This window comes from Panulirus ornatus, chromosome 61 (assembly GCF_036320965.1).
Source record: "Panulirus ornatus isolate Po-2019 chromosome 61, ASM3632096v1, whole genome shotgun sequence".
NCBI classification, from domain to species: domain Eukaryota; kingdom Metazoa; phylum Arthropoda; class Malacostraca; order Decapoda; family Palinuridae; genus Panulirus; species Panulirus ornatus.
The window spans coordinates 2,373,737-2,388,087 of NC_092284.1; the positions used below are offsets into that span (position 1 = coordinate 2,373,737).

The 14,351-nt window shown below is 38.1% G+C and overlaps 1 protein-coding gene across 1 annotated transcript in view; it reads left to right on the plus strand.

Annotated features, from left to right (window-relative positions):
* RhoGAPp190 (Rho GTPase-activating protein 190) overlaps positions 1-14,351 on the plus strand; it is a 228,577-nt gene that overhangs the window by 150,059 nt on the left and 64,167 nt on the right. Inside the window, exons 25-26 of the mRNA XM_071696915.1 lie at positions 11,450-11,617; positions 12,852-12,984. Coding sequence (XP_071553016.1) covers positions 11,450-11,617; positions 12,852-12,984 — 301 coding nt within the window. The remainder of the gene's footprint in view (positions 1-11,449; positions 11,618-12,851; positions 12,985-14,351) is intronic.

Here is a 14,351-nt window from a genome sequence, read left to right on the forward strand (position 1 = left end):
AATAGGTTTCCCCCTTATTCCAGCCTGATGATCCTGCATCTTAATCAGCTTCCCATGTGGTATGAAGTCAAATGCTTTCGGGCTGTCCAGTTAGCATTTATAAGTGGCTCTATGGCCATCCATGATGTTTGCCATCTACTTTTTATCAGTATGGAGGGTGTTGCACCTCTTTAGTGTATGGAGTATCTTGAGGAATAGTGTGAAATGCTTTTGTTTCTTGTGGTTGGTTGAAGCCTTCCAGGATGTGTTGTGTGAGGATCATGAGTGAAGTGCGGTAGTTGATTGATTGGGTTTAATTCCATGTTTTATAATCGAGGATGAGATGTTTGTTTGATGCTATTATGAATCATTTTTTCAAAGAGTGTGGATGGTGTAGAGGTAAGTGATATAGAGTGTTATGAGGAGGGGAAGTTGCTTAGCTTGTATGGTTTGGCGCTATGCATTATGTTGGCATGTTTCCAAATGTGCAGAGTTTTGTGTGTAGCTAAAGTGGTTGATGATGTCTGTAAGTGCTTAGACTGCAGTTGGACCAAAGTGTTTTGTGCGAGTTTGAAATGTTACAGTCTGTTACTGAAGAATTCTTTACGGTTTTGATTGCATTGCATTAGTTAGTGGAAGGGAAGGGTGGATAGATTTTTTGTAGGTTTTTCGTGGCTTTCCTGTTTATGGGTGTATATTGATTTGTAGCTTATTTTTTAATAATGATTCTTTGGTACAGTGGTGTGTTCTTTGGAAGAAGAGATGTCATTGGATTGGGTCAGGTGCTTCATGTGTATGGACTGTGTTTTTTTTTTTTTTTTTTTTTTTTTTTTTGCCGCTGTCTCCCGCGTTTGCGAGGTAGCGCAAGGAAATGGACGAAAGAAATGGCCCAACCCACCCCCATACACATGTATATACATACGTCCACACACGCAAATATACATACCTACACAGCTTTCCATGGTTTACCCCAGATGCTTCACATGCCTTGATTCAATCCACTGACAGCACGTCAACCCCGGTATACCACATCGCTCCAATTCACTCTATTCCTTGCCCTCCTTTCACCCTCCTGCATGTTCAGGCCCCAATCACACAAAATCTTTTTCACTCCATCTTTCCACCTCCAATTTGGTCTCCCTCTTCTCCTCGTTCCCTCCACCTCCGACACATATATCCTCTTGGTCAATCTTTCCTCACTCATTCTCTCCATGTGCCCGAACCATTTCAAAACACCCTCTTCTGCTCTCTCAACCACGCTCTTTTTATTTCCACACATCTCTCTTACCCTTACGTTACTTACTCGATCAAACCACCTCACACCACACATTGTCCTCAAACATCTCATTTCCAGTACATCCATCCTCCTGCGCACAACTCTATCCATAGCCCACGCCTCGCAACCATACAACATTGTTGGAACCACTATTCCTTCAAACATACCCATTTTTGCTTTCCGAGATAATGTTCTCGACTTCCACACATTCTTCAAGGCTCCCAGAATTTTCGCCCCCTCCCCCACCCTATGATCCACTTCCGCTTCCATGTTTCCATCTGCTGCCAGATCCACTCCCAGATATCTAAAACACTTCACTTCCTCCAGTTTTTCTCCATTCAAACTCACCTCCCAATTGACTTGACCCTCAACCCTACTGTACCTAATAACCTTGCTCTTATTCACATTTACTCTTAACTTTCTTCTTTCACACACTTTACCAAACTCAGTCACCAGCTTCTGCAGTTTCTCACATGAATCAGCCACCAGCGCTGTATCATCAGCGAACAACAACTGACTCACTTCCCAAGCTCTCTCATCCCCAACAGACTTCATACTTGCCCCTCTTTCCAAAACTCTTGCATTCACCTCCCTAACCACCCCATCCATAAACAAATTAAACAACCATGGAGACATCACACACCCCTGCCGCAAACCTACATTCACTGAGAACCAATCACTTTCCTCTCTTCCTACACGTACACATGCCTTACCAGTCACCCCCTTTTTTAATAAATTCCACTGCAATACCATCCAAACCTGCTGCCTTGCCGGCTTTCATCTTCCGCAAAGCTTTTACTACCTCTTCTCTGTTTACCAAATCATTTTCCCTAACCCTCTCACTTTGCACACCACCTCGACCAAAACACCCTATATCTGCCACTCTATCATCAAACACATTCAACAAACCTTCAAAAAATGATCTTTAATGTCCACCAGAGTTGGATGGCACGTATTTATCATTTCATTATGTTAAGGAGATAATTCCAGTTTGATGTCTTTTCAATGATAGTTATAGTGAAGGTACTATTTAGAGTTTGGCTTTATGATTTCTGTTGGTAGCATGTGGATTTTGTCTGAGCTGGTTTCGTTGTTTTATGAGGAGTTCAACATGTAGATGGAAGTGTTGGTTTTATTTCTTTTTACATCTGTGTGGCATGTGCTTTTAGCTGATTTAATTGGCGATGTTAAAGTAGTTTAAGGTGGCATGTTATAGGGATGGGTAGCCACCCATAGTGAAGTTTTGGAGCCTGGATTCTTTGCTTCTACCCCTTCACTTCAAAGCTGTGGAACTCTCTGCCCTCTTAATGTCTTTCCCAGTAACTTTGACCTGGCAAATTTAAAAGACAGGTTTTTCACATCCTCCAAAATTAATAAATAGTTTTTCTTGTCTTTCCTTTTCTTATTTTATTAGTTTCTTTATATTTCAGTTAATGCTTGGCCTTGATGTGGATGTATGTCCATGACTAGAACCTCCATCAAAAAAAGAAAAAAAAAAAAAAATGTACCATCTGGATGTTGACCAGTGTGCTTTCCTGTAGTTTTTATTTTTTGTACATGTGGCTTAGGTATAGAGTTATCAGCCTCTCATTCATATATACAAGCGATTTATTTTCTCAGAGTTGAGTTTGTATCAAGTAATGCTTTAAATTTCTAATTCAGGAGACATGAGGTTCGTCTTAAAATCGTGGTTGGTAGGAGGTTCTTTGCTGTTGGATGTGCATTGGTAGTTCAGATTTGAGGAGGTTTAGTAACATGCAGTCTCAGAACATATAGTGACATAGTTTACAAACTGAGAATATTGCAGTTAGTTTTGAAACCTGGTTCATTTTATGAATATTTATGAAAAATTTTGTTTACAGCAAGTGTTGCATGTCTGTTACACAATGTAGGGTTTGGTCAAAATTGCTTGTTCTGTGTTATCTTAAAAACTAATGCCTCTGTATACATGTCATTACTTGCTTAAAGATGAAGGCAGTCTCCATACAGTGAAGAAATTATAGATTGGAAGGAGAGGGGAAATTATGAGATCTGAGGAAGATAGTATATCACGACAGGAGATATGAGCTCTAAGATTAACTGAAATTGCGAGATCATTATAACAGGAAAAGAACTGAGAAAGACAATATTTGGATTAGAAAGTTGACCATATAAGTAAGTTCTAGGTGAAACATCCAGAAGCATATCAGAAAAATACTTTCTAATTTTTCCATGACCATTTGCTTTCCCCACCTAAGCAGGAGCAGATGAACAGTGGTCAGATTTATTCACATTTACTCAACAACAGCCGCCCTGTAAGATGTGCCGATACCAAAGCTCACCATCCACAACCAAAGCCCAAAGACTATTCCTTGTTTTACCATGACCTCCTTGTATGCTCTGGTTCAACCCATTGAAAGCACCTTATGAATAAATTTATCACCGTATTTCTTGTTGAATGGGTTGGGAAGATTCAGCTGTTCTCAGTGCTAGGATGTAGGAGCATTTTAGATAATTGTAATATATAGATGTTTAACGTAGCACACACATAATCGACAGACATTAAATGTTTAAGAAGACAAAGATCCTCCTTTGTTATCGGTGGTGAAAAGGAGAGACCCACAAAATAAAGAAATGATTGTTTCATTGCTAGGAATTTTCATTACATCAGAAACCATGTAAGCCTTCTGTTACATACTTGTTAAGAATTTCATGTCTTGAAATAGATGTCAGAGTTCTAGTTACCATAGCAATATTAGAACCACTGAAAAATTGTTTCAAAGCCATAAGTGATGATTTGGGGAATAAAAGAATTGGAGAGAGGTCCAAGAACATTCATAGAAAGATAGAAGTCTCGGAACATTTATAGAAAGAAAGAAGTCTTCGAATATTCATAAACATGGGTAGAGGTAGTACAATGCAAAGTTCAGTCTAACTCAAATTATGAGCGGAGTCAATTTGAGACCTACAGTTTCTTAACATCCTATTTCTCCCAGTATTAGAGGTTAAGGAAAAAAAGAGTATTAGGGAGTTTATAGTGCAGATGGACAGGAATGGAGGATTCCCTTGTTTTATCTGTATTATCACTCCCAAAATTGTTTTAACCCCTTACCCTCTCATTGCACCTAGCCGCATATGTGGCCAGAGATATTCCTCTTCATTGAGCCACATTTATGGCTCTAAACCTTTATGCCTTCATTTAAATTCCTTGCTGATGTATGATTGCACATCATATCCACAGATGTCTTTAGCAGCCTAACAAAAGAGCTGGAAAAAATATTATATCACAGTCACCTGTAAATCATCAAAGAATATGTATTTGCTCTTTTATAGCTCAAAGCTGTATTTGTGGCTGATCATAGTGCCTTGTGCCAAGCCTTCTTTATGGTTCCAAATCTTTGCCTACTTGATGTTCACTCTGCTGACAAATATTTAAAGACTGAAGTAGTACTTTGTTGAACTGGCTTACTGATGAAGCATCATGTTCTTTAGGTAGTTTTACTTAAGGTCTTTAATCTTCCAAGGAAGTTAGCTTGCAATAACAGGTGAGCCAGCTTTGACTGAGTTAACAGTTCAGTTAGGGACAAAGTAAGACTTCTGTTTCACTCACTCTGCCCATCATTTAAATGGATTCTTTAAAGACTTGTTTTGAAGTATTGAAAATGCTCGAGTACATGAAGGCAGGTTTTAGATACATGATGAATAAGAAGCTAATTGTCAGAGTGGTAATTGAGATTTTGGTTTTAGTGTTTTACCACTTTTTAAATTTGGGCTTTTTGGCTGATTACAGCTATCCTTCATATGAATGTTTGTAGATATGGAGAGTGATTGTCAAGGCTTAATGAGGCATATCAGTTTCGGCCCATTTCCTTAAAAGAATAAGAATATTTGCAGGCTTTGTCTTCAAAGCTTTCAGATAAAAGTTCGTTCAGAGAGAGGTCGGATTTATGGTATTTACCCTTAGGAATCAGTAAGCTTTTATTGCTTGTCCACATTGTTTCAGAGATGAGAAGACCATTCCTCTGGTTCAGATCCTCACACAATATCTGCTTACTTTAATCATACTTCTCAAGATTATGACCAAATAGACAGTTGTAGACATATACAGTTAAGTCTGTTATAAGCAGCATGAATTCCAAACTGCTGTGAAAATACATTAGATATGTAGATTGGCCATCTTGGAGAAAAAAATGCCTTATTTTGTAAATATTACAGATTGACCCTTTTTTTTCCTGTTCCTTGATTCTTAATGAGTTAACATAGGGTCATTAGGAAAACCTTGGAATGTCTTATCTTGGCTCTTGTGGACACAATTTTGTTGTATTGAACTTCTAATATGTGTAGGCTCACTTTTCTTGAACCTGTTTTAAATTGTTCTATTTAATGATGTTTTAGTATGTGAGCGTGTTGCTTCAGGGTACAGTTTCCTGGTAGTCTTGCAGTTTTGGCGTTAGTGTCCATGATTTATCATGATTTGTGAATTACTGGTAAAGAGGATTGAATCAAGTTTAGTCAGTAAGTGTGAATATTGCCAAGAACAATGTTCAAAGTAGACATTGGTGCACAACCAGCAGTCATAGGTTCTAAAAGTAGTTTAGGTATGCATGACTATTTAACAGTTAACCAATATAATGCAAAAACAATATGGGTATTCATCTCTGAGTCTTGTGAGCATGATGTATAGGTGAAACATCAATGATGATTCCAGAAACTGACACCAAGGGACGAAGAGGATGTAGAGGTAAGACTAGAAAATAATGATTACAAAGATTTGCAAGATGCTTTGATGTGCATAAAGAGTTGCAAGATAATCCAATGCCCAACCCTTCCAAGGTAAGCATTAATGAGGAAATAGGGAATAGAAAATCTAAACTAAAGGATAAGTTCAATTTATACTTATTAGAAAAGGAAATGGGTCAAAGAACTGATGTTATAATGAAGATAAATGAGAAACTGATGAAAATTTAATAGAGGCATACAAACACTGCCATAGGAAGAAATGTCTTAAGCTGTGCAGTAGAATGTTTTATTATGGTATTTTAAAAACTTCAGGTTGTATGAAATTGTGGATGAGGTCTTTTCTCAGGAGAATGAACTCTGAAATTTGAATCTGATATCTGATGTGTGAGGCCACAAACTCAAATATATGTAGGCATTTAGATAGATTTATGAATACAGAAGAGGTGACAGGTGCAGATTTTTACACCCTTCTGGGACATCAGAGTTAGGTAAGGACCTCACACTTGGAAGTGTGTATAGTCAAGGGAATAGTACAAAATGACAAAGATTAAGGAAATTTGAGCAAAAATAGCAGATAAAGGCAACGAGAATGGACACAGCAAAGGATGTAAAGAGAAGGTTTAATGATCAACAGAGGAGAGCAACAAAGAGAGCTGAGTTACAGGGAAAGGCCAGAAGCTTTAACTTTGCCCACCTTGGAAGAAGGAAAAGTGGACGGTGTCTTTAAGCCGTTAAAACAGATTGATGACATTGTCGGCAAACAGTTCTTCAGGAGATTTGAGGATTGAACAGCCGAAGAACATTGGATGAAATAAGCAAGAAACTTTAAAGAGATGTTTGTCAATACTTCTGTATTGAGTTTTGGATGAATGGAATGAAATGACTGAAGACATGATTAAAGCAGGTAGTTTACAGAAATTTTAGTCATTTGAAAAAGAAAGTCTTAGAGATTAGGTGCCACAATTATTAATATCGATGTCCGCCTACCACATTACTCCAGTTTGCTGTATTCCTTGTGTACATCACCCCCCATTCAGGGTGAGGTCCTGATAAATCAAAGCCTCCTCCACTCTATCCTTCCAGATGTAAAAGATTCGGGTGGCATCATGAATAAGAAACTAAAATTCAGAGAACAGATGAAGAAGTTATCTTTATTTTGCGAGGTACTGAGTTGTATGATTTTGATAACTTTTGCTCTGAGACAGAAAACCAATGATGAAAATGTTTGATGTATACATAAGAAGGAAGATTGAATATACTTTTGTACTGTAATATCACCAGTGAAACAGAGATAATGAGATTCAGGAGAATTCTGAAGTACCTTGAACATAATTGTGGGAATGGAACATTTGAACTACCACTAAAAGCTGAAAGACCTGAAACTTTGTAGAAAAAGAAGAGAAAGATTTATGATCTATGTTTAGTAACAAATCAAATACATACAGGAAAATATTCGGAACCTGCAAGTATATCAGAAAGGAATTCCAGTGAAGACACCAAAAATAGATAAAAGAAAAATGTATCAAACCCCAGCCAGGAAGCTAGAAAAACCATGATATATTCTACCAGGACAAATAAGAAACATGCCTGGAACACTTACAGGAATATTTAAAAGCAAACTTGACATGTGGTTCAGTCACCCATCGCTCACAGATGAACCCAGAATAGATGAAGTAATGCAGGTGGCAGCAGGGAGGAACCGTATTATCTGTCAAGCAATGCACGTACTTTCCATACCATTTTGGCTAAATAACTTTTCGTAATTGGTACTCGTCCACACTTCTATCACTTCTGACATGTGTATCCTCTTTGTTAGTCTCCCACCACTTATCCTCTCCACATGTCGAAATCATTTCAGAACAACCTGTTCACATTTCTCAATCGTTCTTTGCTAAATACTACATTTCTCTTTTACATCTGTTAGTCATTTATTTGCACTTTCTTTTTCCATCTTAATGAGAAAGTTTCAGAAATAAACAGTGCGTAGTGTTTAGTTTTTTATCCCCTTTTTAAGTTTTCTAGATTTACCATTATCTATTCTTTCATAAGTGTGTAAAGTTTTTGACCACATTTTACACTAAATTTAATGTAAATGCATCTAGATTAAGATTTTTCTTGTTTATGTATACAGTATAGCAAACTTTTTACCAGTGGTTGTAAGTCCTTTCTGTTTGAATTGCGTGCACAGTATGCATAAGATTACATTCATTAAATGTTTCGATTCTGCTGACATGAACCCAATTTCTTGAGGTATATCTAGTGACAGTGTCATTTGAAATATTGAACAATAATGACAGGCATAACCTATTTGATCCCATTGTGTACATGAAACCACTGTTTAGCTTCCTTATGTAACACTTAATAGTAAATCTTTTCTTTGCTTTGGCAACATTTCTTTGTGCTACAACATATAAGTTCTAATTTCACTTCGTACAAAATTATTTTGTGGATTGTAAAAGAAGTTACATTTCTCATTTTGAAAACATGATCCATCTTTAAATCATGTCTTTATCACCCTCTGTATACACCTGTTTACTGAAGAAAAAGTTTTGTAATCTTTATATAGATTATTTGTACATGTGATCCTTTTTTGAGGTATAATCATTGCATCTAATGATGTAATTTTAACGAATGACGTGTATGTTTGAATTACATCAGGTTTAGATGCCTGAGGGTGGCAACCTCACAGCATAAGTAAAGACAATCATCACGGATGTGGCAGAGGTGACAAGTACAGTGCATGACCTTGTGCACTTCTATAAGTTTTCAGGTGTTCATTTTTTGAAATGTGAAATCCTTGGAGATCATCACTACACAGGTTTTAGGTTGGGCTGCCTGTTTTAATAATGAGAGGAATGAAGAATAGTAATGGTATGCAGCATGTGGCCAAAAAGCACACTATTTGACCCTCCACCCCACCCCTGCACACAGATGTCAGATATTGAATAAAAGCACAATTTACATAATTGTCTTCCTCCAGCGCATCCAGTTTTTCATTGCTAGTATCATAACAAAATTCCTTGCAGGTCTGTTTGACCTTGCATTTGATTTCTCTCATACATTCCAAGCCCCAGATTTTTCAGTTGAATGGTATAACATGAATGTTGCATCATTTTTAAGAATGAAAAGTCTTGTAGATACTTCCTTTGCATATTATTATTAGTACTGCATGATTCCAGTATAACTTTTGCACTTGTGTTATATGCCTTTTCATTAGTTACTGCATTTGTCTTCATAGACCTTTTCTGTAGTCAGTTTGTTTCTTCCAACTTCAGGCTCCACATCCAGCTTTGTACTATACCTTTTGCATTATGATTTTCATCTTGATATCTTCAGTATTAGGTTTTTTTCAGTTTTTCTACTGCACATCTTACTGATAGGCATCATATTTTTTTCTCACATCCTTTGTTTGTTTTTGAATTTTCTCATTTCCATAATTCTATTTTGGAAGACATGACTGGCTCTGTTTCACTGGCTCTTTATTCATAAATCATTTTTCACCTCACATTTCTTCTTGTCTCTCATTACTTGTTTAGTTTCCTATTTTCTTGAGTTTCACTAAATTTCTTGTAAGACACTTGATTGGCTGTGTATCCATCCTGCAACATTCTTTACTTAATTCTTTACTTAATTGAGTTGATCAGTTCACATATTATTGCATTCCCTTTTCATGTCTATGCATATGCCATGTGAAGGGTAACCTGCATGCACTTTACATGATTATCTTGACACCCCTTTGGAAGTATCATATCAGTGGAATGTCTGCTATATATTCCTGCTGTCTGCAATCCACAGTTAGAGACTGCAGATTTTTTTTTTTATACTTGCTATGATGACTTGCACCTTCATTTATTGCATTAACCTGTGTTTAAAAAAAGTAACTCGTACATTCAGTATACAAATTGCAGAGGCTCCCTCCAAGTCCACTACTCATTCACCGTAACATCATATAACCAAGCACAGCAGCCTTCTGTGTATCCCTGTTCTGTGGGCATTTTCCCACTCTACAGCAGTATTCTCATCCTTTCTTACTGAACAAGATATCTCCACTGAGCCAGAGTTTGTGGTGAGCTTCCCACATGAAACAACAGTTGTAAGAGACTTGCGCTCTCCATCAAATGACACGGAATAGGTGATCCAGGCTCCCCTGATGGTATATTGCATTCATAAGTAAGCATAGTCTCCTTTTGCCAATACCTCACCCTTCCCCACCTATACCTCACCCATCCCTCGCTGTGCCTTTAGTCTCCTTTTTCCCCCATGATACCTCCTCCATCCCTATCTGTGCCTCTTTAATCTGTTACTGTATCTTACTATATCCCTTCCCCTCCCTATGTATACTTTTATTTTCCTTGTTGTACCTATACCCTCACTTGCTTCCTTTATGCTATACTATACTATGTCTCCCTTGCTTTATTTTTTCCTTACAAGCCATACCTAACTTCCACCGGTGTGCATTTCCCTCATTCCTCTGTATATATCCTTGCTCTACTGTACTGTATCTGCCCCTTCTTCTCTTTCCATTCTTCATTATATCACCCCTCCCCTTTCATTTAATTCTTTGTTTCCACTTCATTGCTGCACAACTCTCTTACTGTACTATGTGTCTTCCTCACACTATTGCACCTTTCCCATACCTCATTGCAGCTCTCCGTTATGTTTGTATTAGTTTATCTGCGGCTTGTTTTCCATAATGTGTAGTAAGATACAGCGGCCCATGCAGATCCATCTCCAGACACCCTGCTCACTACACATGTACCTGTGTACATGCAACCACACTTAACATCTCCTTCATTCACCTACTCCCTTTTCTTAAGTCCTTGCTTCTTTGGTGTTTAGATTTTTTCTGTGAATTTTACATCCCTAAAGGTCTTCCACTGTCCATATTTTACTTTGTGAAAGTATGAACATAGCTACATTGATCATTTCTTTCATTTTCATGATGTCTTCCTCTGTATCTCCATTCATTTTTTTAGTTATTTTCGTTACTGTATTTTTTCCTTTATCTCCTGCAACTTATATTTTCTTTCTCTTTGTAGTGTCTAGAGAATTAAAAAAATTTCTCTTTTATTCTTTATCTTGATTTTTCCCATTCATTATTTATACTTCATGAATGTATCATTGCTTCTTATTGTTTTTCTTACCTAGTGTGCTACTTGCAGTGAAACTAGCTTTGTTCATCTCTTTTTCAGACATGTTCACATTGTATATACTGTATCCTATTTGGGCTGTCTCCTCTTGTGCGCCTAAATTTTTCTGTGTGGGTCTTCATCTTGTTGCATGTCTTGTACTTTCATCACTTTCTCTTTAATCTCTTGTTTGTTTTTTATATTTCCTGTTGTTTGTATCTCCTTATATCTGTCCACTGTATAGCTTTACCATCTGTGGAAACTCCCTTGGTCCCCTTCCCTGCCTATGCTCTCTTGCGCCTGAGTGTTGCTCGTCACTAACCCAACAATTCCGTCCCTCTTTCAGCAACCTGGCAAACTAAACCTTAAGGCCTATAGCAACGTGACTGACGCAATTGGCAAAATAAACCTCAAAGAGGCGGGCCTCCTACACACTAAACTAACCAAAGGGGGTTCCGTGCACGCACCCCTTGCCACCCCCGAGAACATGGACCTTGGCCCAGATTATGCTGCTGTGAGTACGCTCATTATCCCTCTTCCCACTACCACTTTATCCTTCTCTTGCTTTTCTTGCTTCTTCCTTCCCTTCCTCCTTTCCGTGCCTCCCCAGCCCTTCCATCTCTTCATCCCTGACATCCCTGTTGCTCTTAAGATCTCTTTTACTGACTTCACATGTGTGCCCTCTCATCCTTCCATGCCTTCCCAATCTATCTGCCTCTTTCAGTTGTGATGTCTTTCGCACTCTTTCTATCATACTAACTTCCTGTACCTTTCTTCCATGTATGTTCTTTTATCTTTTCCCTTCCTTCTCCAATGTTTTTCTTAATAGAACAATTTCTTTTCACCTCTCTAATTCTCAACTGCCTAAATGAGGGTTTGTTCTTGCTCATTCTCTTTATCATGTTCCCTCTTCTCATGTTCCTCTCTTCCTATACTTACTTTCCCTTCTGCTTGTACCCTTTCCTTGCTTCTCATCTCTCTCTCTCTCTCTCTCTCTCTCTCTCTCAGCGTTTCCTTTGTCTTCTCATTTTTTCTCTTCTCCTTTCTTTCTCTACGTTATTTTTCTCCCTTCTGTTTTCCTTATCTTACTCTTCATCTATCTTTCTTTCCTCCTCCTTTCTTCCCTTCGTCTTTACCTCATCTTTCTCCTTTCTCTTCCTGTCTCTCCTCCCATCCCTTTTCCTTTCATTCCTCTTGCTCCTTCTCTGCCCCTCCCTCTCCCTCCTACCTTCTATTCCATGTCCTCTTCTCCCTTCTCCTCCTCTTCAACTTCCTGCTCCTCATCCCTCTCTCCTTCTTCTTCCTATCCCTTCTCTTGTACCTCCTCCTCCCATCCATTCCTCCTCCTCCTACCCCTTCCTCCTCCTCCTCCTCGTCCCCCCCCACCTCCTGCGACACAGGTTACAAATTACCTCCATCCTCTGCATTTTGTAGATTTAGCTTTCATTATTATTTTCTAGAATTGTTTTTGGTTTATTTTGAAACCCATTAAAGTCTATAGATGTTGAATTTTCCTAATTTCTAAACACCTTTTATTTTTTTTCCTATGATTTTGCAAATTCTACATTGTAGAATTTTTAGTTTGTGGTCCCCTAGAGAAGATGAATAATGTCTGTTCTGTCCATACAGATATATCACTGACGGGAATCTTGACTTCCCTGCTTTGGTGACAGATCCTCTCTAAAGCTTTTTTTTTTTCCTTATTTGGTAGACTGATTTGAATAGCAGACTAATGAATAGTACATCAGCAGGTGAAAGATGCTGTTCCTGGCTTATATGGCAGCTTAGAGGTGGGAGACTATGGCTATTCCCGAGTGCAAGAGATACCCCCAGCTGCTAGTGCTAAGGCAAGGCGACAAAGAAGGGAGAAGGGACGGCAAGGTTGGTTTTTAAAAGTGTGATTTTGCGATCAGCTATTTTGAGCTCATTCTTTGTTAATTACCTTGTTATTAAAGGAAGAGTCATCTTGAAGGTTTTACAGTACTCGTAATGGCTGATCGCAGACAGTAGACTCTGGTTAATGTTACCAATAGTTATTATTTTATTAGTTAATGTTATGAACCCCTTGGTGTTGCCAGCTTTTACTTAATCAGGGCAGTAGCCAGGGGTGACCAATACAGGCTGTGGCTCACCCCAGGCCAATTCTGTCACTTTCAGTGGGTTCATCATTTTGTTACAAGTTATATTATTACCTTTTGTTGTCTGTCATGATTATGTGTGTCTGTTATTGTCACTTGAATTACAGTAAAGTTACTGAATTATTTTATAATTGCATGGGCAGTGTTCCCTCTCATCTGTATCCATCCATCCTCCCCATGTAAGCTGTTGGGCCATTTGCTTCAGATAGGGCCCATCCACTTGATTTACACTGGCCCAAACCCCTTCAAGCTGTATGGGTTAGCCAAGCTGTATAGACCCAGAGAATCACTTGATCCTATCCGTGACAGATGAAGGTATTTCCTCAGGAAGTGTCTCGCACTAGAAAGTTTACTGTGATAAATTATGTGTAGCGGCATCTTTATTTGCTGGGCTTTATCTTGAAAGAGAATATTCAGGTTAATCCTTATCCTCAGCGTAAAAAATTTTGTAAGATGTTTTGCCACATATAATATTTGTCTCGTGCAGATATACCTGGGACAGACAGAAAGATTTAAAGAACACAATTCTGAAAGCAAGAATACTGTTAAAAGTTACAGTATAATCACTGAACATCACCTCTATGTTCGTATTCCAAACCTGTTTCGGGATGCATTTTATAAGTTACTCGACTATAAATATTAATATCCTAGTGAAGTGACGTCATAGTAGTATACTTAAATGAAACATCATCATGAACCAATGTATCCTTGAGAGGGTTGGAGTGTGATGTTTTAGAGCGAGTGGTGAAAATGGGTACTGAGGCATGGTGAGAGGGATTGTCGGGGTGTCACTGGTTCATATTTTTTTTTTTTTTATTGGTTTGTTTTGTTTGCAGTTATGTATGGATACATGGATGCAATTATGAGAAACTTTGAGAGTTGGTATGCCTCCATGTGGTTGTTTTACATGATGTGTGTATGTGTGATTAGGTTTACATTATTACATTATTCATTTACCGGTTTACTTATTCACTTTCATGTCTTGGGAACCCCATCTGTGAAGCTCCCATAATGAACAGAAAACTGGCAGTGTCCATTGGGTAGGACCACAGGTGAAGAATTTAGTGATTTCGTGTGTTTGTTTGTGTGAGTTGATTGCAAGACTTAAGA